General features: G+C 42.9%; 2 protein-coding genes across 6 annotated transcripts; one reads left to right on the top strand and one right to left on the bottom strand.

Moving 5' to 3' along the window:
* Positions 1-201: 201 nt before the first annotated feature.
* LOC121977519 (ATP-dependent zinc metalloprotease FTSH 5, mitochondrial-like) lies at positions 202-18,281 on the bottom strand. Of its 4 annotated transcripts, none has more exons than XM_042530049.1 (7): positions 18,082-18,281; positions 17,198-17,285; positions 4,885-5,145; positions 2,981-3,232; positions 2,747-2,874; positions 1,646-2,122; positions 202-1,426 (listed from the first exon to the last, which is right to left on the bottom strand). In XM_042530049.1, exons 1-7 carry the CDS (start codon positions 18,106-18,108, stop codon positions 506-508), a joined length of 2,154 nt encoding a protein of 717 aa, XP_042385983.1. In that variant the 5' UTR covers positions 18,109-18,281; the 3' UTR covers positions 202-505. The 4 variants fall into 4 exon arrangements, with proteins under 4 accessions (XP_042385983.1, XP_042385988.1, XP_042385991.1 ...); XM_042530054.1 differs by having other exon boundaries at positions 2,747-2,871; XM_042530057.1 differs by having other exon boundaries at positions 2,981-3,226.
* Positions 18,282-19,486: 1,205 nt separating this feature from the next.
* On the top strand, positions 19,487-27,206 carry LOC121977500 (ELF3-like protein 2). Of its 2 annotated transcripts, none has more exons than XM_042530045.1 (3): positions 19,487-20,166; positions 25,877-25,921; positions 26,011-27,206. In XM_042530045.1, exons 1-3 carry the CDS (start codon positions 20,050-20,052, stop codon positions 26,998-27,000), a joined length of 1,152 nt encoding a protein of 383 aa, XP_042385979.1. In that variant the 5' UTR covers positions 19,487-20,049; the 3' UTR covers positions 27,001-27,206. The 2 variants fall into 2 exon arrangements, with proteins under 2 accessions (XP_042385979.1, XP_042385977.1); XM_042530043.1 differs by having other exon boundaries at positions 25,874-25,921.
* The last annotated feature ends 398 nt before the right edge of the window (positions 27,207-27,604 follow it).

Raw genomic sequence — 27,604 nt, 5'->3', positions numbered from 1 at the left:
TGATGGTTATGAGATAGATTTTAACAGTTTCAATAAATGCAATAGATTTGTATAATATACGATAACGTCTATCACGGCATTGTAAAGTTCCATTTTTAAGACAATACTATGATTGCAAACTATCGTGGGTCGACATTTTGCCCTTGAGCAATCCAACATCAGACCATAGTCACCATATAATATTTTTTGTAGCAGGAGTTCTAAGAGACAACAGAACATGAATTATAATTATAATTTAAAGGTACTGAACATTATTAGTATTACAGTAGACAGGTACCAATTCAAAATTTGGAAATATTCAGAACACCAAAGTTCTAGTTGTGTTCTTGTGTTAATCAGTGAAGCAGAAAATGAATGTTACACATACACACACAAGTTAAGCTGTCCATAATTGAATTTTTAACGTCATCTCTTTCTGTGGCCATCCTGTTTGTGCTTTCTGATGGTATAAATAACCTGCAGCATAAAAAACTATACATGCTGAAATGTAGAACATAATTTGTGACTAAGACCCAACTGCAGGCTGAGCAACTCCCTTAGCCTTAGCTGCTGCTTGGGCTGCGGCAGCGGCTGCAGCTGCAGCAGCTGATGCAGCTGCTGAGGGAGGCATTGTAGGTGCTGCTGGGGAATTCACTTGAGCAGGTGCCACTTCCTGATGTTGCTGCTGCGTGTGACTATTTACTTGAGCAAGTAAGTTCTTGATCTGTGCACCAGAAAGTGTTTCGTGCTCAAGAAGCGCATTGGCAAGAGCATGCAGCTCTTTGTTGTGGGTTGTCAATATAGTTTTTGCATTATTGTACGCCCTTTCCAGAAAAACCTTGATCTCCTCCTCAATCAGTAGCCTTGTTTCGGTGCTCATGCTCCTGCCATTATCATCATAGTTGTGTGAAACAAAACCAACCAGCTTACTCATTCCATATTTTGTGACCATTGCTCTTGCAAGTTTAGTTGCCTGTTGCAGATCTGATGAAGCGCCAGAAGTCACTTCATTCTCCCCAAATATTAGCTCTTCGGCTACCCGGCCACCCATGCACACATCAAGTCTTGCCAGCATTTGTTTCTTAGAGATGCTTGTCTCATCCTTCTCTGGCAACTGGGCAACCATACCAAGGGACATCCCTCGGGGCACAATTGTAGCTTTGTGGACTGGAAGGGCACCATCAGTGTGGACAGCAACAAGAGCATGACCACCTTCATGATAAGCTGTCAACTTCTTGGATTCTTCAGAAATAACTGCTGATTTCCTTTCGCTGCCCATCATTATCTTGTCTTTTGCATACTCCAGGTCAGCCATTGTAACAGCTATTGCTCCATCCATAGCAGCCTTAAGGGCAGCAACATTAACCAAATTTGCAAGATCCGCACCTGAGAACCCTGGTGTACCCCTGGCAATTATCATCAGATCCACATCTTCCGCCTTCAAGACCTGCAACAGAACAAAGCTAAACAATTAGATATGCACTGCTGGGGAAGGCTAATGAGATATTGTCTCTCGTCTCTTTTAGTCATTTCAAATACTTTATCTGCAGGAATTCAATTTAGGTGTAAACAACAGGTAGAAAAGATCCCTAGATGAGATCTTAAAAAGTTGAGGACAGTAAAATGTGCTAATGCCTGTAAATTACTAATAGGGAGATATGTATACCTTTGACATGTGGGATTCTAAAATCTGTCTTCTTCCCTCAACATCTGGATTGGGAACAACAATATGGCGATCAAAACGACCAGGCCTCACAAGAGCTTTGTCTAATGACTCTGGGAAGTTGGTTGCTGCAATGACAATAATGCCTTCGTTCTGCTTAAAACCATCCAGTTCAACAAGTAATTGATTCAGTGTCATTTTCATGTACTGTTGATCCTTGGGGTTGCGGCTCCCACCAATTGCATCAATCTCATCAATGAATATAATACAGGGAGATCTTTTCTTTGCAGCAGCAAAAAGATCCCGAACTCTCCTAGCTCCCACACCAACAAACATTTCTTCAAACTCGCTGCCACTGCATGAGAAAAAAGGGACACTGGCTTCCCCTGCAATAGCCCTTGCTAGCATTGTCTTCCCTGTGCCAGGGGGACCAACCAGCAACACACCTTTTGGAAGCTTCCCACCAAGACGGGTGAAACGCTAAAGCAAGCACCATAAATAACAAAAAAAAAGATTCAATTCAATAAAACAATAAGAAGTTGACAAAAATTACAGAAAAAAAAAAAATCTTTATTATATTCACAAGAACAATGATATTGGCATTTCCCCTTGTGATGTACATAAAACACAATTTTTTTGCATGCATGGAGTAATCTTCCATCATATTTACATAAATTTTTCACAATGTATGTAATTATTTGAAAGGCGCACTACAAGTTGAATGATTAGCTACACGTGCAAGCCACACAAATGGTTAAAAATTAAAATCATGAATTTATTGTTTTGCCCTATTGTATTCTTTTGTTATCCTATGTCTTGCCTTTTTCTTTTCCTTCATCTCCCTGTTTTTTGGTTATATCTTTTACCTTAGTAGGTTTTGATAATTGTGGTTACCCAAAATGAGTACCTTTCCTCACCTTCTGTTAATAAGGTCTTCAGCTAAAAAAATCCCAGACTATTTTGGAAATAAATGTTATCAGAAAATCATAATTGACATCTCCAAAACGTACAAGAAACATGCACATAAATAGATAAGGAACTTTATAGAAAAATAAAAAATACAACTAAACTTCAAAGGCATAGAATTTCAATTAAGCAGCAGACCTTAGGATCACGAAGGTAATGGACAATTTCCTCTAGTTCAGCTTTGGCCTCATCAACGCCTTTTACATCACTAAATTTTGTGCTAGAATCCATGCTTGGTTGAACCTCTTCATGTAGACCGAGGCCTGCTGAGGTTTACAACCCAAACGAAGTGTTTTATCCACTAAACTGGAACAAAAAAATTTTCATCTTCCACATAACATAACAACAGCTTTAACTTTAAAGTAACCAAACCTTTACTGATTCCCCTATCCTCAATAAGTGCTCCAACACCAGATATTACCAGAAATGAGACTGCAAGAGTCCGAAATGTACGCCATAACTGCTCTTTAAAATTGCTGGATTCTGCAGTCACCATATGTATGGGGGCATTTGCAGTCCCAAGAATACCATCCTTTGTTGATAGGCCAGCATTCTTTAATGCTGGGATACTGTTATAGTTGGTTAAGAGATCCTCCTCCCTTGCTGAGTTAGCAATGCCTACACCTATGATTAGTTAATAAAATCCAGCCACAATAAGAAGGATAAAAACAAGAGCATGAATAGAAAATTCTCTCCATCCATTCTCCATTAAAAAAATTCCTTTTAGACTAAAAAATTGACCACAATGAGAGGGATTAACTTTTAGTTGTAATTTATGACTAGGCAAAATAGAACAGGATGATCATAGGCTAGAATTCAGCTGTTTTAGTTTATGGCTGAAAATCCAATGATTAACAATAACAAAGAGGATTTAAAAAAAAAAAAAAAAATTATTGAAAGCTAAAACTTATAAATTCCAACAAAATGTGCATATACTTATTTGTGATGTCACTTATGTAAATTAATATACACTAAAAATTCCAGTACATTATAGCATATATGTTCCTGGAAAAGCATAACATGTATCTCAAACATGATTATCTTGCAACCAGAATTTCCCTAGACGATGTGAACCCAAATTAGGTTTGAAATGGGATAGGGGTCACAGAGAACTACAGCCCTCATCATTCCAAGAACTTACCTAAATCCTGACAAACTTAAGGGAATATATTTTGGTTCATATGGGAACTTTGAAGTGATATTCGTACAACTTAGACAATTGGCTTCAAATGGAGACATTCAGTTATACGCGAACCCTTTTTAACTTCCAGCAGGCTTTAAAAAGTGTACACAACAGCATCGAGTCGAACCATTGCATGGTGTATGTGTGATTATATTCTACAGATTTAGAACTTAATTATATCAGTAAGAGTACACAATGATATTACGATAAAATATTTAAGTTTGCATCCACAATTTTATATATGAAAATAATTAATCTACATGGTGATCATCATTGCCGAATTCGTCCTGACTAGTTGGGATCATCTATATGAATTTCATTCCTCAATTAAGCTCCCATCCAAAGCTATATTACTAGTTGGGGTCCACCAATAAACTAAACTCAACTCATTATTAAAAATAAAAGAAAAGATATTTTATTCCATGATAGATAAGACTTATCTATCACAAGATAAATCTCAAGTAGATTTTTCTATCATGAGACAAATATAAAAAATTCAAATTCTACAAAATTTCTCCTTACATCATTTTCAGAGAATCTTATATTCAGAACCTATCTCCTTATGTCACAGATCTACTTATTTTCGCTATCTATCTCAATCTACCCATCAACATCTTTCAAGATTTCCAGAAAGTTATTGCCAATTCATCACATAGGGTTCATATCTAAGATGAAGATGTGGCCCAAGCTAACCTTTTTCTTATGCTCTTGCACACAATGATCCAGTTTCTTTTTCCCCTATCCACAATTTCTTCTTTTATTTTTTTTTAAGAACTACCATCTTATGTTACTTTTGTAATTTTAAAGGAGAGAAAATCATTAAGTTCTGTGATCTGGTTTCATATTTAAGACAAATGTCAAACTGTGTTCATCATCATCAAGCAATTGTGTTTGTCCTAACTATTCGAATCCTGCTACACAGATCTTAACCATCAGTTGAACTTTATGAAGTCTATATCATGCTCACACTTGTGATCATCAATGACTTACTGGGCAAGCTTGCAAATCAACTTACAATATTTTTTTTAATTCTTGTTGATCAGATATAAATATAATTATGATAATAGTAACTGGATATTATTCTTCTTCTTACCTCTTTGTAAAGTTTCCAGCAATGTACTTTGGTCCAACCTATCAACTTTCACTAATGCCTTAACATACTCAGCAAGTGCAGAAGGGTTTGAGTGCAGTGATGGCTGACTTTCAAAGAGTCTAATAACTCTTTCTGGATCATTTTTGTATAGCTCTTTAAGCAATGTTACATCATTCATGCCATCAGTATCTCTTACTCTTCGAGCAAAATTTCCAGCATAACTCGACTGGAACCTTTCGTGGAAGTTTCCAATTCGGTCATCTGCAAGAAGAAAATGACAGAAAAAACTCAGAAATGTAACTGAAAATAGCAAGTTAACTTGCAACTGAAATACTACAATTCAATTTGTATAAGAATAAAGTTGAAGATATTCTACTTGTCTTTACTGATATTAGTATCATATAGATAACAAACATGAGAAATATTTATTGATCCGGTGGTAATAGCCCGGGGCCCCATAATGAGGGGTCAACGCCACGTGGAGGTCAAAGGGCCAGGTGGTCCGTCGAAGAAGGGTGAGCCGACCGGACTCATGAGAAAAGGGCAGACCGATCGGTCTGCCAGTAAACATCTGAGACACCCTGTCAGAGATCGGGGTTCCGACGCACAATGGAACAGTAAATAATGACTCTGTCAGGGTTCCGACGCTCAATGGAATAGTAAATAATGACCGAGCGGAAGGGTGCGCCGCCCGGCCGACGCAGGGAATAAGGGCCGTCCGGACGGCGCTCTTCGTCGAGCCGGCCGGACGGACGTCCTGGCCGGCTAGGGGTAAATAGGGACAGAAACATCTGCTGACAGCCGTCAAGTCCTAGAGCTAGGCCATACTCCTAGTCTGACGGCCAGGTGTTCTCTTGTCCCATCGAAGACATGCTTGGACTGTAGCAGTATGGTGTCAGGTAAGCTTTATGACAGGTGCATACCGAGGTATGGGCTGCGGACACGTATGCGCCTCAGTGGACGTGCATTGGTTCTTTCACCGCTCTATATAAAGAGCCTCTTACTTCGCCGGAGGTACGCGTGAAACATCTCTGGAGCCACTCATTTCCACTGTTTGCTTGCCTGACTTGAGCGTCGGAGGGTCGTCGCCGGGAACCCCTTCCCGGCCCGACTTCTGTACAGGTCCGCCGAAGCTTCAGAGGTCTACTCCATCGACTAGGAGCGCGTCACGTGCCCAGCGTCCTTTGGTTCGGCGATTCGGACAGGATCAATTTGGCGCCGTCTGTGGGAACGCTCCTGCATCCGATCGGAAACAATGGACGAGGCTGGAAGACAACACATGGTGACGCTTTCGAACGAGGAACTCGACGCTCTGATCAAGATAAGGGCCGCCATTGGAGCAATAACTCGCCTCGGTCCAGCGATGACGCCGCTCGCCGACGCGTCATCCTTCCTCCACACAGCGGTCGACGCCGCTTCCGCCAAGAAACATCGAGCCTTATCCTCCTGGATATTCGGCTTCTCCCGGAGACCGATATTCTATGCTTCCTCGAGTTGGGCGCCGGATAGTTGGAGATCCAGGCGGGCGCTTCAGATTCCAACGTACCCGGACCAGGAGGAGCTGGAGTCGGTGCTCCGAAGCCTGGCGACGTACCCTCCGTTGGTGTTCGCCGGAGAGGCGAGGAAACTAGAGGACAAACTCTCGGACGCTGCCGTCGGGAAGGCGTTTTTGCTTCAGGGAGGTGACTGTGCCGAGAGCTTCAAGGAGTTCAACGCCATCAACATAAGGGATACCTTCCGCGTTCTGCTGCAGAAGGCGGTGGTTTTGGCGTTCGGCGGCCAGATGCCTTCAACAAAGTGACGATGGACATTCCAACGGCCACCTCGGAAACCATGATGAATGCCTTCACACAAGGCCTAGTGGATGGGGATTTCTTCCGATCACTCATCCGAAAGCCGCCTCGAGACTATGATCACATGCTACAGCGGGCGAATAACATGGAGGAAGCGCGCGGCCAGGAAAAAGAAACTCCAACCGAGCGGGCTCCTCCGGAGCGGAAACAGACGCCACTCATCACCGCCAGGACTAAGGCGAGGCAGTCCGATATGCCCGATCCGCACGTGCGAGGTACCAAGCCAAAGAAGAAATGGACCGATGTTCGCTCCATCCACCGGACAGATACACACAACACAAGGGATTGTCGAAGTCTTCCTTTCGTGGCACATCCCGTTCCCGGACGGTCTCCTTCGGTCGACAGGAGAGAGAGAACTCATGAAGCCGATCGGACGCGAGCTGATAGGCCACAACAACAGACTCCCGCATCGTTCTCCAAGGCGGGAGAATCGCCGAGGCGTCGAGAACGGTCCCGCCGTCGGAGGAAAATAAAGCAATACTTCGAGACGAGATCAACGTTATTCTTTGGCGGGCCGACCGGAGGAGACTCAATCGAGCTAGAAGGCAAGCGTTCGGCAACTCCAAATTCATGCAATCGGTTGTGGCAGAAACGGCGTAGGACCCAAATTAGTTTCGGACCCGGACTTGGAAGGAGTCAGTACCCACGATGCTCGCCATCAAAGCGGTAATATCCAATTACACTATTCACTCAGGGAGCTCAGTCAACATCTTATTCAAGAAGGCGTTCGATCACCGCAACGAGCTGTTACCCATGACAACTCCGCTCTACGGGTTTACGGGAAGACAAATTCGGCTAGCTACCTCATTGGGAGAAGAGCCGCTCAGAAGGACAACAAACTTTGTGGTGGTCGACTCTCCTCGTCCTACAACGTCATCTTGCTCGGCGAATGCCGAGCGGTCGTCTCAACCTTCCATCAAAGATCAAGTTCCCGTGGAGGACGAAGTGGGAGAGATCAGCTAGCAGCTCGGCGATGCTACATCGAGATGGTCCGAGCGGAAGCCAATTCCGCTCGGAAGGTGCCCCGGATCGAGGTAAACGCCATCACTGAAAAGCCACCCTCTTTAATTTATGAAGAAAAAGAGGAAGTGCAGATTCACCCAACCCGACCGGAGGCCACGACTTTTATTGCATCCGATCTGGAGGAGAAGCAGAAAGAGGAGCTGATCCAATGCCTCCGGAGAAATCATGATGTCTTTGTCTGGTCGACACATGAGCTGTCCGGAATTTCGCCGAGCATAGCGCAGCACGAGTTGCATGTCCGACCGGACGCTCGGCCGGTGAAGCAGAGAAAAAGAGATTTCAGCACCGAGCAGAATGCCATCATCCGGGCGGAGGTGGAGAAGTTTCTGGAAGCCGGCCATATACGCGAAGTGCAATTCCCGAGCTGGCTGGCGAACGTGGTATTAGTCTCCAAGCCGGGCAACAAGTGGAGAGTATGCATAGATTTCAGGGATCTCAACAAAGCTTGCCCGAAAGATTTTTATCCTCTGCCCCGGATAGATCAGCTGGTGGACTCTACGGCCGGCTGCGAATTAATCTGTATGCTCGACGCCTACCAGGGCTATCACCAAGTGCCGCTCGCCCATGAAGATCAAGAAAAAGTCAGCTTTGTGACAGCCGACGGCACTTATTGCTATAATGTAATGTCGTTCGGATTGAAGAATGCGAGGGCCACATATCAACGCTTGATGAATAAAGTATTCAAAGAGCAGATCGGGCGGAATCTAGAAGTTTATGTGGACGACATTCTCATTAAATCCGTCCGAGCGCCCGATCTCTACAAGGACATGGAAGAAACCTTCCGAACGCTACGCAAAAATGGAGTCAAGCTAAATCCCCAGAAATGCCTGTTCGGAGCAAAAGGAGGGCGTTTCTTGGGATACATAGTGACCGAGCGGGGCATCGAAGCAAATCCAAAGAAGATGAAAGCGCACGAAACTCTCCTTCGTGCAGAAGTTGACCGGTCGGATAACCGCTCTGTGCAGATTCATCTCCAAAACCGCCGACCGAGCCTTCCTTTTTTCAAGATCTTACGTAAGGCTACAAAATTTCACCGGGACGACCGGGCGTTCAAAGATTTAAAGGCATATCTGAATTCGCTCCCGGTGTTAGCCAAGCCGACTATTGGTGAGCCACTTTGTATCTATCCACCGAGAAGCAATCGGCTCGGCATTGGTGAGGGCGAGCGGAGAGGAGCCATGTATTTCTTAGTCACATTTTAAAGATCTCAATCTCGCTACACTGGCTCGAAAAGCTAGCCTTCGCCCGGTCTCGCCGCTCGACGCCCGTCCATATTTCCTTCGCATACCATCATTGTCAAAACCAATAGCCCGCTCGGGTGTATTACTGCGTCCGGACGGCTCATCAAGTGGACGACGGGTTAAGTGAATTCGATATCAATACCAGCCCGCCGGCGGATCAGCGCAATCCTTGGCGATTTTGTGGTGAGGTGCGAGGCCGGAAGCAATGTGGAGAATATATGGATGGGTCGTCCACTCGGCTGCGGGATTGGAATATTGTTACTCTCCCTCGAAGAAAAGATGCACTTATCCGTCCGACTGGATTACAAGGCTACCAACAATGGCGAGTATAAGCCTCATGGGCGGCTTACTAGGCTGCCCGCATGGAGACGGTCGGGTAACGCTTCACCGGATTGATTGGCGCTCAGCCTCTGGTACCTTTGAAATCAATAGTGCTCGGCTCAAGCTCTACGCTGAAGCTCAAGACCGATTTTAGAGAAGTTATTGTCCGAAAGATACCCAGAGCAGAAAATCAAGCATGAGTTAGCCAAACTTGCGAGCTCAATAACGCCGGCCACCATTCAGCAACCAATGTCAGGCGTCGACCGGATGGAAGGCCTCACATTTCCAAGCGATGGCGGACACCCATCATGGAATTCCTCCGCTCGGGTGCCACGCCATCCAATGATGAAGCTCGGCTGCTAAGGAGGAGAGCCGGTCGGCCTCATCGGCGATCAGCTTTACAAAAGGCTTTCTCCCGACCGCTGAGAGGACTCGACTTACATCCTCCAAGAAGTACATCAAGGATCGCGCGGAGGACATGGCGGACGAGCACTAGCTAAGAAGATCCCGCTAGCTGGATACTTTTGGCCGACCTTACAGGACGCCGCTCGGACCGTGTCGACATGCCTTTCATGCTAAGTACCATAACTTCAACCACCAACCGGCAGAGGAAATGAAGGCATCAGCGTTTCATCCGTTCGATCAATGGGAATGGATATTGTTGGTCCATTTCCGATGGCGGCCAGCGGAAATTTTTGCTAATGGCGGTCGATTATTTTCCAAGTGGGTGGAGGCCGAGCCGCCAGCCAAGATCACCGACAGATGGTCAAAAATTTTATCCGGCAACACATCATTTCGGCATCCCTCGCCGATTGGTTTCCAACAATGGGCGGCAATTCACAGGGAAGATGCTAGAGGATTGGTGCAAAAGCTACGGATCGAGCAACACTTCACGTCCGTGGCTTATCCCCAAAGCAACGGTCGGCCGAAATAGCCAATCGAAATTCTTCAGATTCTGCGCTCGGCTCGACCATTTGGGAGGAAGTTGGCGGATGAGCGTCTTATGGGCCATCCGAACGACTCGAAAGGAAGGACGGGCGTCACTTAGTGTATGGCGGCGAAGCGGTCATCCTGTTGAAATTGGAGTCGAATCCGCTCGGATTATGATGATGATAACGCGAGCGGAGGAACATGGAGTGGATGCGTCAAAGAAGAAAGAGCCAGGCGTCCGTCGATGGCGCGTCGGATGAAGCAAAATTACAACCGTGTAATCCCGGATCATTCCGGTCGGCGATCTTGTCGGAAGAAAGTCAAGAGGCGGTCGGCGCGCGTTGGAGGCACGTGGGCGGGCCTTCAGGTTATTGAAAGCTCCGGCTCGGGGAGCCTATTATTGGAGGATGAAGAGGCGGCAGCTGAGCGATCGTGGAGTCGAATCATCTCACTTTATCGAGGGTGAAAGGTGCGAATGTAAATAATTTTGTATATGTTAGTCGCCCGTGTCCTTGTAATGCAGAAGCAAAATTAATTCAAAGGATGGCCAATGGGTTAGCCGAAGACCGTCGAGCTCGACGTTAAATATCGAGAGGCAGCGCCTATAAAGCGTCCGGAATAAGCGTCCGGCGGAAGCCGCCGAGCTCAGGCGTTAAATATCGAGGCACGCGGCGTCATAAACGTCCGAAGGAAGACCCGAGCTCAGGCGTTAAATATCGAGGCAGTAGCCGTATAAACGTCCGGCGGAAGCCGACGCGTTAAATATCGAAACGAGCCGTTTATAAGCGTCCGAGGCGGAGGCCGAGCTCAGGCGTTAAATATCGAGGCAAGCCGGCGTCTATAAACGTCCGAGCGGAAGGCCGTCGAGCTCCGACGTTAAATATCGAGAGACGAGCCGGCGTCTATAAACGTCCGAGCGGAAGACCGTCGAGCTCCGACGTTAAATATCGAGAGACGAGCCGGCGTCTATAAACGTCCGAACGGAAGATCGTCGAGCTCCGACGTTAAAACCCCTTTGGGGTAAGGCACAGAACAAAAAATGGTCAGTAGAAGTTAGAGATATTAGCATGTAAACGCCGAGCGGCTTCGTTAGGACGCCGAGCGGCTGCTCAGTCGCATTATAAAAGGCATTAAAGACGATCAAATTGAGTCTGACAGAAGCATGGTGCCGAGCGGAGTGGATATAAAGAACACTAGATTTGACGAGGGAAAAATTTCTGGCCAAAACAAAAGTCGAAGGCACAGAAAAGACTATCTATTATGCACTGGGTGAACCGGAAAGGTTACTACAAAATAGGTTGGGCCGAACGGCCGGAATACAAAAAAGTTCATAAAAAGAAAAAAAAAACGCTTATCACGCGTCAAAGTCAAAAAGATTGTCAAGGATGGCGCCCATCACGGTCGCGAGGTCCTCAAGGGGGATGGCCAGCTCGGCGGGCAGATGGCCCTTGGTCTTCAGGTAATCCATCGCCGCCTTGATCGCTTCTTCAAAAGTGAGGGATATATTGTCGGTAAACTTCTCTCCGAAATCTTCCGAGCGGAGATACGCCTTCCTCACTTCGTCAGAACGAGCCGACTCCCCCTCTTGATATTCTTTGAGCGCGGCGTGGGCAGCGTCGCTGGCGGCTTGGAGATCCTTCAAGTCTCCATCAAACCTTTGGAGATCGGCCGAGCGGCTCTCCTTCTCGGTGGCCAGCAGAGCATCCAGGTCCTTGATGCGTTGCTCCAGCCCCCTGATCTCCACCTTCATTCGGTCCATATCATCGATGGCCTGGCGCTTCCGGGTGATCGCCGTCTTGATCTCCTTATCTCGTTGCTTGATCATCGCTTCAAGCCGAACAACCTTGCTCACCAGATCGGAAGCCCGTTTCCGTTCAGCTTCCAGTAATTTTTTGCCCTTCTCCAGAGCGGCAGTCAACTGTTGGTTGTCCCCCGCGGCCTTGACTTTTTTCAATTCATCCTCCAGCTCGGCCAACTGATCGCTAATGGCGATCTGCTCCACCCAGTTCTGCTAGCAAGTGTGAACAGGTTAAAAACATAATTCAAATACGCAAACAAAGAAAAAGAGCATACCCCGGTGGCCTGTTGTAGGTTGCTGTCGCCGAGCTGCCCGGGAGTCAGCATGGCTATTCGACGCCGGGCATCCACCCAAGCTTGGGCAAGAGGGCCCGTCAAGGTGATCTGCTGCTCAGGGACCATTGGCCGATCAGCAAGAGGGGAGGCGCAGGACAGTTTTAATTAAATTCGCCGCTCGGCTCGCTCTGAGAAGCATTGGCCTTACCGGATGGCCCACCGGTGGACGAGGAAGGAAGCTCGCCCAAGCGCCTGATACGACACAAAGTTCTTGAAGGGTTCGACGGCGGCACCTCAGAGCTTGCCCTCGGAGAGTCATGTGGGGTCGGTGTACTCTCTAGGGAGACCGTCCCGGACAACACCGGAGCATCCGCGCCCCGCTCGGGCTGTGGCTCATCAAGTGGAGTTGAGGCAGAGGCAAATTCCGGTCGTCGGCGCTTCCGAGTGACTAGCGGAACATCATCGGCACAACGGCCCTCTACCTCGGCTTGAGTTGGAGGTTCTATGTCGCCCGCGGCCTCGTCGTGAGAGGTAGCGGCGTCTAAGGCTTCGGGGACATCTGGAGTCCCCTCACCTGATTCGCCGGCCGGATCGGCCGGATCAAGGCCCGCTCGGCGACCTCCTTGCTCGTCATTTGAGCTTCTCGGTCGCCTTAACACGCCACATAACTTCAGCTGCAGAAACAAAGATTAAATCAATTAGAACAAAAGAAAAAGGAGGGACGAGAATCGCTTACTCATGCTGCAGGGCAGATCGGCTGCAGTGGAAGACAGGCCGAATATATACATTACTCCTGGGAGGAGTAGCTTGTCAATGTTATAGCGCTGACCCACCAACCGCTCGGCCGCATGAAGGTAGGCCGCGTCACCTCTAAAGTTGCCGAGCTCCGGTTGCGTCGGCATCGCCGTCTGCCACTTGGTACGAAAAGTTGGCCGCTCGGGAAAACGCACATAGAAAAAGTGCTCCTTCCAATGTTTGTTGGAGCTCGGCATATTGTCAAAGAGGACGAAGCCTATCCTAGACTGGAAAATAAAAGTGCCTCACTCGGCTTGCTTGGGATAAAAAAAGTAATGAAAAATCTTAGGGTCGAGGGGGATGTTGTTCAGTTTGAAAAGGACTATTACTCCGCTCAGCAGCCTAATGGAGTTGGGGACTACCTGGCCGAGCGGAATGCGAAAGTAATTGCAGATTTGTAAGAAGAACTTGTGAGGGGGGAAACGCAGCCCGGCCAAAAATTGGTCTCGGAAGAAAAGAACGGTGTCGGGCGGCGGTTCATGAGGCCGATCGGCCGGTGTGGCTAATACTAGTTGGTGGTCGGAAGGAATGTCGTAAGCCCGAGCGAGACGCAACGCGTCCTCCTCGTCAAAACGGCTCTCCATGGTCGTGTACCACAGACCCGGAGCGCCGCCGGTCGACTGCGAGGTGCTAGTCATGGTCGAAAGACAAGAATACGGGACCAAAGGGAAGGTTCAAGCAAAGAATGGAGGAAGACCGATTAAAGGAAGCAATTAACAGAAAGAAGAAAACGTTGGGAGCGGGAAAGAGGATCTTACGAGCAAGAGAGAGGATCGCCGGGGGCCTGGGGGTTGCCGAAGAGTTGAGGGGCAAGGTCGCCGGAGAAGAAAACGAGCAGAGGGGCGCCGGAGGAGGATGAAGCAACAATGCGGCGGAAGCGGAGTCGCGGGCTTTATATCGCCGCCCGGGAGCAATCTCCACCGTCCGATCCAGGTCGCCGATAACGAGGTCATCATCCATCCGTCCATTTCAAACGGCGGCTGTCCCATCGGAAGTGACGCCACCGCCATACGCTGACAAACGCACGATCGCCACGTGTCAGCAGGATACTGGTCGCATTTAAGAGGCTCCCCTTACCGTGCACAGCGCACGTGATGGGTAGTAGGAGATAGCATCGAACATGGATTCCAAGAGAACACAAGGCACGGACAAGGTACCGCCGAACGGATGAGTACCCCTATGCCCGGCCAAGCGGCCCAACGCAGTGATCATTGCTCAGTCAGAGCGGCAGTCCAGTCAGTCAGACTCGCCTCCTTCGACTAGACTCGAGGGGAAGGCAAGTGATCCGGTGGTAATAGCCCGGGGCCCCATAATGAGGGGTCAACGTCACGTGGAGGTCAAAGGGCCAGGTGGTCCGTCGAAGAAGGGTGAGCCGACCGGACTCATGTGAAAAGGGCAGACCGATCGGTCTGCCAGTAAACATCTGAGACACCCTGACAGAGATCGGGGTTCCAACGCTCAATGGAACAGTAAATAATGACTCTGTCAGGGTTCCGACGCTCAATGGAACAGTAAATAATGACCGAGCGGAAGGGTGCGCCGCCCGACCGGCTCAGGGAATAAGGGACGTCCGGACGGCGCTCTTCGTCCAGCCGGCCGGACGAACGTCCTGGCCGGCTAGGGGTAAATAGGGACAGGAACATCTGCTGACAGCCGTCAAGTCCTAGAGCTAGGCCATACTCCTAGTCTGACGGCCAGGTGTTCTCTTGTCTCATCGAAGACATGCTTGGACTGTAGCAGTATGGTGTCAGGTAAGCTTTATGACAGGTGCATACCGAGGTATGGGCTGCGGACACGTATGCGCCTCGGTGGACGTGCATTGGTTCTTTCACCGCTCTATATAAAGAGCCTCTTACTTCGTCGGAGGTACGCGTAAAACATCTCTGGAGCCACTCTTTTCCACTGTTTGCTTGCCTGACTTGAGCGTCGGAGGGTCGCCGTCGGGACCCCTTCCCGGCCCGACTTCTGTGCAGGTCCGCCGGAGCTTCGGAGGCCTACTCCATCGACTAGGAGCGCGCCACGTGCCCAGCGTCCTTTGGTTCGGCGATTCGGACAGGATCATTTATGATCAAATAAAACCATCCATTTGCATCTGACACAGCTGAAGCTATATTGTGCCCCTTGCTTTCTGACCTTTGATTTATTATTTTCAGTTTTATCCAAGAGTAAACAATGGCTAGAACGCCTTTTGAGTGAGAAGCATAAGATACCATTGGCCAATTGGTTCACAGACATGGCAGTTCAGCCAAGTAGTCTAATTTACAAAATCAAAAAAACATCCGATGAAGTATACTATGTCTTTGCATTCAGATATCTAAGATTAAGATCAATGATGCTTGGAAGAAATCCGGTGTATATATTGCTCTCAACAATTTGTTTAGGAAATTGCGAAAATCTGTGCATATCAAATTATGTTTTTTCAATAAGCCACATAAGGAACAAGGTCGACTGCAATTGTTTTCTTAAAATAGCACAATCACAATCTCATGAGAGCAAATAATGTAGATTGGGAATAAATTTAAATTTTAAATTTCGAAGTCAATTTTATCTGGTTGGGAATAATTTGAATTGTTTGGTAATTGATCTTTCTTGGGTAGTCGATTAATGCAAATTAATTCATTTCCCTTCATAATGCAACCTTAGATTAACCTCTCACTAAGTTGACCACTTTAGAGAACAATTAGCATCAACATGATGCCTAAAAGGGTTTAAACTCACAAATCATAACTCACTTTTGTTACCTATAGAAGCCAAAAGAAGAAATTGAACAAAATGAACATCATGATTTAAGAACCAAAACATGAGTTTAAAAATTGGCAAATCAATTAAAACTTCCATCGACACGTGTACTTTTCTATTTATTCACAATTTGAAAGCTCATCAGATTAGAGAGTTGATTTCTTTGTTTACTACTTGCCACTAAAGTGAGATTGCTACTTGCCACTATACTAATAGTCCTTCTGAGCTAATACAGGAGACATGTCAACAATAGGAATAAAATTACACTACATAATAATTATTCTAAAATACTTTGTAATGCAGTAAATTCTCATCGTTCATTAATGAGTTCAAATTGTTCCATAACAGCATTCACGCTCAATTGTACAGTGGGAAAATTTTGATTTTATTGTTTTCTTATTTAATTTGTCAACTTATTTAACCACAAAGTTAATTTTCTAACTTGAGAATATGCTAATTTACAGTCCGAGTTTATTTTGTTATAAGTTGCATTTCTTCAGATTCAAAGTGCAAAAAGTAATTGATAAGAGTGGGAGCGTAAAGAGCAAGATCAAAGCAAGAAAAATTCAATAAAAAGGAGGTCTATGGTGTGTCAGGACACAATGAGGTTAATTAAATTTCAGGAAGAAGCACAAGGAAGATGATTTCTATTCATCAAAAATAAAAGGAATGAAGGAGAGAGAAAAAACAGAACATGGATAGGAAGGGAGACAAAATGTGGGAGAGCAGAAGCACTACGAAAAAGATGATTTGGAGAGAGAAGAGAGAATATAGATGGAAAGGGAGACAGTGTGGGAGAGGAACAAGAAAGAAGGAGAGAGAAGGCAATAAAAGGATAGACCATAGCTTGCGTGGATGATGATATTGCATGGAAACTGAAAAAGAAAAGAAAAATTAGGGTTTGCAAGGGAAAATAGGTGAAAATATTAGGTTTGCATGTGGGGATTGGTTGAACTGTTCAAAAGGAAGGAAAGAAGAGCATTGAATTGCATGAGCAAATTCTAACATTTGACTAACGATTCGACCAGGAACAAAATCTCAGTCTCTATATATGTGAATTAAACAATTGCACCTGGGCCTGAATCATGATCTTGATAGTGGTTGAGGTTTTTCAATGAATTGACTCTTCAAGAAGGTCAATTCATTAATGAAAACAGAGAGAGACAACTAGCCAGTAGAGGGACAGATAAGAGAGTAAATACTGGTTCCTTTTTGAATAGTCCAGTACCTAGTTATTGCAGTGCCATGCTTCTAAGCCAATATTTAAAAAATAAACGGAGAATCATAGATTGTACTAAGATTTCTCCTGGATTTAATAAGACAATATGAATCACATACCAATACCAGCTTCAATCTTGTCTGTCACACGATGAGATTGAGATCTTCCATAAAAATGTGAGCGCCCCAACAATTGTTGTTTTCCAAGCTGTTGCAACCAGCAACAACCAAGATTATAAGAAAAAAAAATAAAAACAAAAACACATACCTCAACATTATCCGCCTAGGATATTAATGGTGTCAGCATAGAAACAACTTTTATGATAACGCTCGAGAAGCAATAGCAACAAAACATTCTAATTGACGCACAGCAGAGAATGCTTAAAAACCCATGGAAAAAGAAGTCACGACAATATATTAGAGTAATATTAACAAAAACTGTTAGTTCAACTGAACAGCATATGATGAAGTATCATAAGACAAAATAAAACAATCTATTAATGTCTAACTAGGTCCTAATCCATAGTGTTGGATCAAAAACATTAAGGCAACATATTTGAAGATTAGGAGTCCATGATAGTAACTAAAGTCAATCCTGTTAGTTTCCCTACTGCTTCAAGGTCATAAACCAATATCTATTTCCGATTAGGATTTGTTCCTTCATCGAAAAGAGAATAAAGCCACACAAGAGGAACGAGACATAAGTTGGAAGACACCTTCAGTTGTCAAAAGCCCCCCAACCACCTTCAGTTGGTCTATAATACAAGGCACTTGACCCGAACAGTTAAACATCCAAAACAAAGTACCCTTAACATTCTAGAATTTCTTCGATCTAAAAAAAGGGGAGCCCTAATCTAGAGATGCAATCCCGCTAAACTCCCAAAGGGCCAAGCGGATCACACAAAATAGAAAACAAATCTGGAGTTTTCACTAAGAAAAAAAATCTGGAACAACCCTCGGATACAACGAGAAAGTCAATCCGCGTAGGGAACCTTAGATGTTACCTTCGCGAGGACGCGCCTCCAAGCCATGGTTAAACTGGTGGTTCGATAGAGTGGTTGAGAAGCTTGTTCCGACGACCGGAGAAGGGATGAGCGAGACAGAGGAGGAAAAGGAGGTGCACTGCCGAGTGCTGACGGCGGTGGTAGAGGGTGAACCCCAAACGGAACCCTTGACTCACTCGAGAAATGAATTAATGGAAAAATGCATAATACACTTATAACTTTACCGTCTTTACTATTTTGTATTTTATTTTACAATATATATTTTAGCAATAAAATGAAATACATTAAGGGCAAAAGAAAATAAATAAAATCGTATAAATACCCTCGCTTCTAACACATATATATGCTTTTCACACCAACATCCCCGTCTAAATTTTAATTCGAGATAGCATTACCCCTTGATGTAGCACATACGACAGGTGTATGATATTGCTAACATAATAATTAAGGATTAATTTTTAAAAATTAACGATCTGAAATTTATCCTACCATTTGACATCTGTGTATTTATATGTATTTTTCTTCATATTCATGGGATCAGTACGAAGAGTCGTTAATAATGTGGATATATATATATATATTTTTTAATTCGAGATAGCATTCTAACAATTATGTTATTATAATTTGTAGTTACTGTAACTATAATAGATATAGTCATAGTGCTATAACCATAATTATACTTTATAACTAGTAGTTAGATCTAAGATACTTGTGTCAGAAGTAAATACTACACTAAAAGATAGTTGGTGATTGTATTCGTACCTGAGATGAGAGGCTATTTTTTAATAAAAGAAATAAATGGGATGTCATTTGATGATTAAAAGAACTTTCTTCAATTAATCATATATTAATGAAAGGTTGTCCACGGGTCATGATATTGCGATATAATATTCAGGTTATTATCACATATTCATGATTTGAACCCCAATTATAACGTATTTATAAAAAAATTTCTTCAAATGAGAGATATAATCAAATGATGTTGGACTTCTGGGTTGGTCGCTACGTGCGCTTCTCAATTTACCCTAATGGCCCGTAGAAAATTTTCGTGAAATTGAACCGATCACCTCAGGAATAGTCGATAAAATTAATTAAAATTATCATATATATATATATATATATATATATAAAATAAAAAAATTAAAATTAATAATCATTCATAATTTTACCTCATCCATCTTAATCTAGAAACGTAGCAAATCGTGTTCTACCATCCTATAATCAAGAAAGGTAGAACAGATCCTGAAGTTTTTTGAGAAATGTTCGCGTCCTTATCATTTTATTTTATTTTTCTTCACTATATTAAATATGAAATAAATTTATCCATCCTAATAATATTATTATATAATTTAAATTTATTATTTGTAATTTTCAAATTTACCTCGCATACTTTGCCTGACTGAATTTGCCTTCTTCCTATTAACAGAGCCGAAGAACCAGAGAGCACACACACCCTTTCCGGAAACTTGCTTTCCCGGCCCTTATGAACTCTCTTGTCTCTCCCTTTTGGATTGCGTTACGGCTTACGACGTCCCCACCAATTGTCGGATCGCTGTTGCAGATCTTCCTCGTCTGGATACCCTTCTCCAGATTGCCCAATCCGTTTCCAATGTGGATTTTGACTACCAGATTTGATGCTCCAGGTACTCTTTACCTTCTCCACTGACGCGTGCTGTCCAAAAGTTGGGATTTTCTTGACCGGAATTAGCTGGTTTTGTTGGGAGATTGGTTGTCGATCTGCAGCTGTTCGCAGCTATTGTTGACGATTGCTTCTTCTCAGTCGATTAACTAGGGTTTCTCTGACGGCGATGCGTTGATTCGGCAAGGTTTATTGGGTGTATAAGATTTGGGGGAATCGAGTGCTATGAAAGGGGTGGAGGAGGATAAGGTCATAGGGCCTCTCTTTCCGAGGCTCCATGTTAATGACACTCATAAAGGGGGGGTCCGAAGGCTCCCCCAAGGCACAAAATGGCGTTATACGAGCAGCTCAGCATTCCTTCTCAAAGGTTCAACTCGAGCTCCTCCACCATGCCATTTCCTCCTTGCCACTTCAACAATTCGGTCCCTTCCCTTTCCTCGAGTCAGGTTGGAATAATTAACTTTGGCTTTTGGCCACCTTCTAGCCTGTTCTGTTTGTTGAACTGCTTATTTTCCTGCTATGATGCATCTATTCCAGTGCGTGTTTCCTTGATTAAATTACGCATCTGTGTAATGCTGGAAACTAATTAGATTGTTTCCATTAGAAGCTGAAATGCATGCAGCTGGAATTTTCACATTTGTTCAAAATGAACTCAGACCTTGAGAAGAAACTAATAATTGCATATGATTTTAAAATTTATTGTGTTTGAAATTTCAGGTGGCAATTAATGTCTATGCACATTGTCAAATAGCATGCTCTCATTCTTCTTGTTCTAAACGAACTGACCTTGCCTTCACGGATGATTTATCATGACACCACGAGGGAGGGAGGAAATCAATTTCCTTGGATTATGTTATTCTTGAATGAATAGGAAGGGAGAAGAATAAGCATCCTTACATCAGTAATAAATAATCATGAGTTTTCTTCTCATATGCACTCACATATAATAAGTTTAGCTAGCACCTGCCTAAATTTATCACTCTTTAAACCATAACAACTATAAACCTAAAACTGATATTTGGGCCAACCAATCATAGGTGTATATTTACACTTGATTGTTATAAGACTTTATAAACTCTTCCATTTAATTCTCTTGTTGCTGTGCGTGCCATTGTTATTGATGTCGGTAAGCATGTCAAGGCACCAAAATCCCATGTTGCTCAGGTTTTTGTTCTCGCCTAAGCGAAGTTGTTTAACTTTGGTTCTTGTCCAAACACAAGTGTGAGTTTGCAAAGTAACAACAACGACACTTGATGGCTTCATCGCCCTGCAAGTCTTGGATTGCTTCTCATCTCAGAATTAAGATTTTCATAAAGCCACCATGGGAGACCCATCCTCATTTTTGTAACAAGTGCTGCTTTGCCTCGCATTTGTTCCTCATGCATACAAGTTTGTTGCTACCTTGTAACACCCAACTTTTGCAATCTTTCAATGAGTTTATCACAATTGGCATCATGCATTCGTCACATCTATCAGAGATACCTCGCTGTCCCTAGGGCCATGGTGATGGTAAGAAGTGGGGCAGGCTCCTTAAATAACGAGGGTTCAAATCTCACCTAAGGCACATTACACCTGGGGAGTTTGAAAATTTTATGATGCTGGGCTATCCACCAGGATCCATTTACACTTCCTAATTTATTTTAGTGGTCAACTTCTGTAGGGCCAGATTGATCACCTCCAGGATTAGTCGGATTATAAGAGTTGTATAACTAGATTTAAAAAAAAATCTTGTTACCGCCAACTTGACAAATCATCAACACTGATGAAGTTCTATATCTTGTAGCAACTCTAATTAAGCCGTCCTCACCCTCCCTTCTAGAGTCCTCTCGGGACAGTCTAGTGGCTAGCGCATTAGGTGCTGTCGTCATCAGGTCTGGGGTTCAAATCTCAACAAAGTCAAGGTAAATACCTCCCTTATATGTTAATCACTATTTCAAAGACTAGTAGCCACCCATGATTTATCTCCTCTATATTAATCCTGTGACAGATTGACGGGAGCACTGGGAACGAACATATTCACTTTTTATCATGATGTATTAGTAAGATTCGGATATGAGTACTCAACATGCATCTGCATCCAATGACTATTCTCGAAAAGTGTTACACACTATTAACAAAGACATAGGATGTCCATTCTCAGTGTGGTTGCCTAGTGTCAATATCTGACATGGATACAATGGGGATAAATGACGAGTTCAAGTATCTCAGCTAGTGCCTATACTCTTCATTGTTAGGTGATGGTCACCTCTTAGAGCTGAGAGAGCCTGTGTCTTCCTACTCGGTTAATTGCTTGTTCTCGCCTCTCTTATTATTGAGACTTTTCATTGGTATTCCAAGGTCATGTCATATCAATATAGGTATTAGGTCAACTAAAGAATTTGATTAGTAGATAGTATATCCTAAGCAACAAAATTGATTTTGAACCTGCAAAGAAATCTCTCTCAATTTAGTGAGATATTTTCTCTCTTTTGTAGAATGCCAAAAATCTTACTTTCCATTGTTTCCGATCTATGGTATAAAGTTGGACCTTTTTCTCATGTTCCTTGTATTTTCAGAATATGTCAAACATTGATCATTGTTGATTATTGTCTAGCATTTATCTTTTAGGGATGCGGTCAGCGGAGGAAGATGCTTTCTCCTTTTCGAATGACCTCTCAAATGCCTGTTCATTCTGCAGAAAAGGCTGGAACATCTGATGGAATGAACCTGGTTGGGAAAAGGATGGAATTGTACAGGAAATCCATTAAGCAAGTAAGTTCTGAGAATCTATTTGGCACAGGATTAGTTGCTGAATATAGATCACAGAGACAAGAAGACCCTAGTATGAAAATTCCTTGTGAGAAAGTTTTAGATGATGCAGAGGATATTGATGTTCATACCTTTGATCAGTTGGAAAGTGTTGCATTCTTAAAAAGGATACACATATGACAAGTCCAATGTTAACTACCTCCATTTCCCACAAACTACGGAGGAGTCTTACATCTGATAATTCTTCATATCGAGGCCTTAATTTGGATCAGAACCCTTTGGAAGAAACATATATTGCTGAAGTTAGTTGTTCTCAAAGTACTCACATGAAAGATCTTAAAGAAACTTCACCAATTGAAAAAACAAAGGAAACAAAACAAAAATCTCCATGCAATGAAATGACTGACCTACGAAACAGTTCGAAAGACTCTGTAGTTAGAACTGACATAAATAATTTTCATTTAGTTGAGAAATTTATGAATGAGAAAACGGGATTATGTCAAGAAAATGGCGATCAAGGCAATTTCCATACTTTAGATGGCATTGCTATTTGTAATGGTGGTAAATCTTCAGAGGCCAAAAGCGAGCTATATCTCAATTTGTCACCTAGAAAAAATCCTAGAACTTCTAATTTGTCTAAGAACTATTTTAATGAGGGCAATCCCAAGAAAAAAGGGTCACTGGTATTCGATGATGTAGAGAGGCAAGATGATGATGATGCATATGAACCCTCAATGGCAGGGACATAATCTAGCTTGGATATTTCCCCAGATGATATTATTGCAGTAATTGGCACAAAGCACTTTGTTAAGGCCCGAAGAGCTATTGTCAAGTATGTATACCTTTTTTTTTTGTTACTATTTGCTCAACGTTCACATTATATGACAATCTTTATCGATAATATATTCTGGGTATCCATATTCTCCATTGGAATTTACTTTGCTAATTGGTTAATTTGGTGTTTATCTTTCCAGATCATTAGTGAAATCCAATTTATATGTTTTGAAATGGTGCGATTAGGTGTTTAAGCCACTCTTGATCTTAAAAAAACTTCATTCAATTTGGTCATATGGATTACATTTAACTGAAATATATATACATATATATATAGGGGTTTTATATGCTATATATCGGGTCGTGCGGACCTGCGTCGTGGACCCGAGAGTCGAGACCCGAAAGTGATCTAGGCGCCCCGACTCTGACTCGCTCGGGGCACCCGGATCACTTCCGAGCATCCCGACTCACTCAAGTCTGCAGCGTAAGTCGGAAGCCCGGTTCGCAACATATCAAATCTATATCTATATATAGTGTAATGTTATCCTGTGCACCACATGTTGTGCAACTGTGCGTGACTGTGTGGAGCGCGGGTTCTTTCTTTTTCTTTATAATTTTTTTTTTATTTTTTTAGCGTGTGGTTAATCCATTTAAGATTTTGTCTTTAGAGTTTAGGGGTTGAGTTATAATATTAAACACACAAAAATTTTCAAACCAATACAAGGTGTGTGGTATAAGATGAGCAGCATATCAAAGGTGGCTTGCTCATCCCAAACGCCCCTCACCACTAGCCCACAGTGAGATGAAGAGAGTAAATCATGGTGACCAAACGACTTCTTTAGGTGGGAGGGATTTTATTTTGAAGAGATTATTTTCCCGGGGATTCGATCTATGCTCTCATGTAGCAATTTACCATCTAAGTACCAACTAGACTATGCCCGTGAGGACAATTGAAGTGATAACATAATCAAACTTTAGGGTCACCTAGAAATTTTTTTTGAAGAGTTAACTCTTTTCTGGGTTTGATTATCTATTCAACCAAACTTGTGCTTGTGATCCATCCTGAATAAGTTAGATACTCCTCCCCTGTCAAACTGTCACCCTGTGAATCATAATAGGTGCTATTTTAAACGTCTTTGTGATGGGTTTGTCTTGTCCGATACAATTGAATTAATGAGTCAATTGGCTATTCGTCCAATGAGATTCATTCAACCTCTGGCCAAAAACACATCATTAGTAACCATGCAGATGGATCTATCATTTTTAGTAGTCATGGAATTTTGTGACAACCATGGAGATATACTCGTTTTTGGTAGAATTAGCATGCTTAGTTCATAATTTAGTTAAGCAAGCTCATTATATTCCAATTAAAGTCGCAGCCTTGAGGAGAAATTAATGCATGAAGCTAGCTCATCCCTTGAAAAGACTTACACTGCTTTTATAAAAAGCAATGCGTAGGTAGCATCCATTTGGATTGCCACAGTGAGTATGCACTATGCTAGCACATGTGCAGATCCATATATGATTATTATTAAAAATAACAAACAATTATAATATTTAAATAATTGTAAAAGCTTTATCAAAATAAAAACTAAATAACATATTTAAAACATATTGATCAGTGAAATTCGCAAATATTGTTTAACAATCACTAATATGCAAAACCTTATACGAATTTTTGCTGTCATCATGTCTTTAGTCATCTCTCCTCATTTTGTTGTTCTTTATGTCTGGATTTAATTAATGAAAAACTAACCAATCATCTTTTTCACTAGTCTATTACTGTGGTATCAAGTTGGACTGAACTAATAAATTAGCCTTGGTTCAAGTCAATTAAAAATTATAAGTCAAGTGCAATTGCACATACTTAAGTGAACATACGAAAAGTAGTGGGGTAGTTTCTCCACATTCAGATGTCATATGAATTTCCTTTTAAAATATTGATAAATTCTACACAGACATAACTACTACATTAAGAATCAACTCTTTATGCAATTCAAGTATAAAAGAGGCGTACAAGCATATCTTGGGTGTAAATAGCTATTTTCAATCTGATATGATGTGTGAATGCGATTGTTATTTGCTACTCTCCTATGCCCTGTATAACTAGATTGACTCTAAATCTATACTTCTGTAGCTTAATTTTGTCTACAATCAGATTGGCACAGGTTAATAAACAGAGGTTGCTATCATATTTATTAGAACTGATTCCTCATTTTACTAGTAGCACATATTCAATGAATTAGTCCATTCTATGTCAAATTGTAAATAGATGAAGTTGTCTTGAAAGATGCATGGGTTTGTGAAAACTTTGAATTGTATTTCCTTGCATTAATCTCAATATATACAAGACTGCCTAGGGAAATAAAGTTGTCAAATATTTTTTATTCACCGCAAATTACAAGGAGCTATGCCATAACCAAGTACACTTTTTTATATGTTTCTTAATGTAGGTGAACTGTGAAGTTGATACGAGAATCAATTTAAGTTTCAAAAGTCATTACTTCCATTTGATATTGATGATTGGACTTTTATTCTGTGCCCACAATACTTTTTAAATTTTGCTATAGCGTTTTGGTGAGTTTATCTTTGTATGTTTTGCTTCAATTGTGTCTTTTTCTTTTCAATCAGCAGAGGGTGTTTGGAATTCAAGTTTATGAGCTTCACAGATTAATAAAGGTCAGCTTTAGCAACCTGTGCTGTTTATTGATCATCTTTTCTGTTTAGTTTATAAACGGACAATCCACATATTACTCTGCCTGAAACAGGTTCAGAAGTTGATAGCTGCATCTCCCCATTTACTTCTTGAAGCCAATTCTTCTTTGAGCAAACCTTCAGTAAAAACTGGGCACGATACTAAATCACTTCAATACAACAGAAATTCACAGTCAGTGGAATTTAAGAGACTAGATGAACTTTGTAAAATGAACCATAATGCGGAGCAGCCAAAGGAGGATGGAATATCTGGAGTCCCAGTTCTCCCTGCATGTGTGGATGGATCCAAAAGGGGTCCTCAAGATCAAGTCCCAAATATCAGAGCACACTCTGTTATGCTTTCAGCTATGCAAATTTCTTCTGATCAGATGACAAATCCTTGGTGTTTTTCTCCCTTGGCAAACCAATGGTTAGTTCCAGTTATGTCACAATCAGATGGGCTCGTTTACAAACCCTACTCCGGACATTGTCCACCTCCTGGTGGCTTCATGCCTCCTCTTTATGGAGGCTGCAATCCTCTTGAAGTCTCTCCTCCGAGCAGAGACTTTATAAACGCTGCTCATGCTGTTCCAGTATCTCATCAACCGCCAAACATGGTTCTGCCTGGACAGCCCACAATGTCATCTCCCTATTTTCCCATCCCTTACAGCTTCCCACCTTCCAACCTAATCATCACAAGTTCTGCAGTTGAGCAGGCTTGTAATCTGTCTGGTTCCCAAGTAAATGGGAACACCGGTCAGCTCTCGCGAGGCTCACATAACATGCTCCATCATCCGAGGAAGGATGCACTTGTTGGCAATCCTAGGAAGTTTCAGCTATCTAAGAAGAGTGAGTTGCAGGGAAGTACAGCAAGCAGTCCCTCTGAGAAGGCAAATTCAGAAAATAGATGTCCAGTCCCTCCCTTGCCTGCTGCTCCGGCAGCTAGCAGGGATAGCCAAACACTCATTATTAAGGTTGTGCCTCACAATGCTAGGTCTGCTACCGAGTCAGCAGCGAGGATTTTCCAATCAATTCAGGAAGAGAGGCAGCAGCACGACCCATGATCAATTCAGCAATCGAGTTCAATTGGCTTGTCAATGTCAGTGGTTCGTGAAAGAAGCTTTAGCACAACATATGAACTTATGCATTATCTTATAGGTACCGTAATAGTATAATTCTATGTGCATGTACGAGAGTTTCAATATCGACCCTGTTTCAATTTAAACTCGGCCCTAAATGTTCTTCCAGTAGAGGTGAAAGGTTCTCGGTCTCGCTTACGGTCTGTGGTTTGTCACCCTCATAGTCATGAAAAGCGTTTGAAGGTTCACAGATTTCAAGGTGCAATTTTTCGCGCGTAAACATTAGAATCAAAAATAACCACGGATATGATAAATTCCATACATGTGTGTCAAAATGAAAATTCAAAAGTCGTACAAAAACATATCTATATATGCGAAGGTTCTTAAATTTACACGAATGCTAGGAATTTGACAGAAATTTAACGCAACAAAAAAAAAAAAAGGAGCAACAACTAATAACATTCCGGTTTCAAGATATTGGTGTCACTGGAAATCATTGCTCATAACTTTCAGGTTTCAAGAGTATTGAGAGAAAACCATTAGGGCAACAACAAAGGTTAGAAGGATCAATATAGAGAAAAAAAAATTA

Source organism: Zingiber officinale, chromosome 1B, assembly GCF_018446385.1.
Source record: "Zingiber officinale cultivar Zhangliang chromosome 1B, Zo_v1.1, whole genome shotgun sequence".
NCBI lineage: Eukaryota > Viridiplantae > Streptophyta > Magnoliopsida > Zingiberales > Zingiberaceae > Zingiber > Zingiber officinale.
The sequence above is the reverse complement of the archived record's forward strand: the minus strand, read 5'-3'. Positions and strand labels throughout refer to the sequence as shown.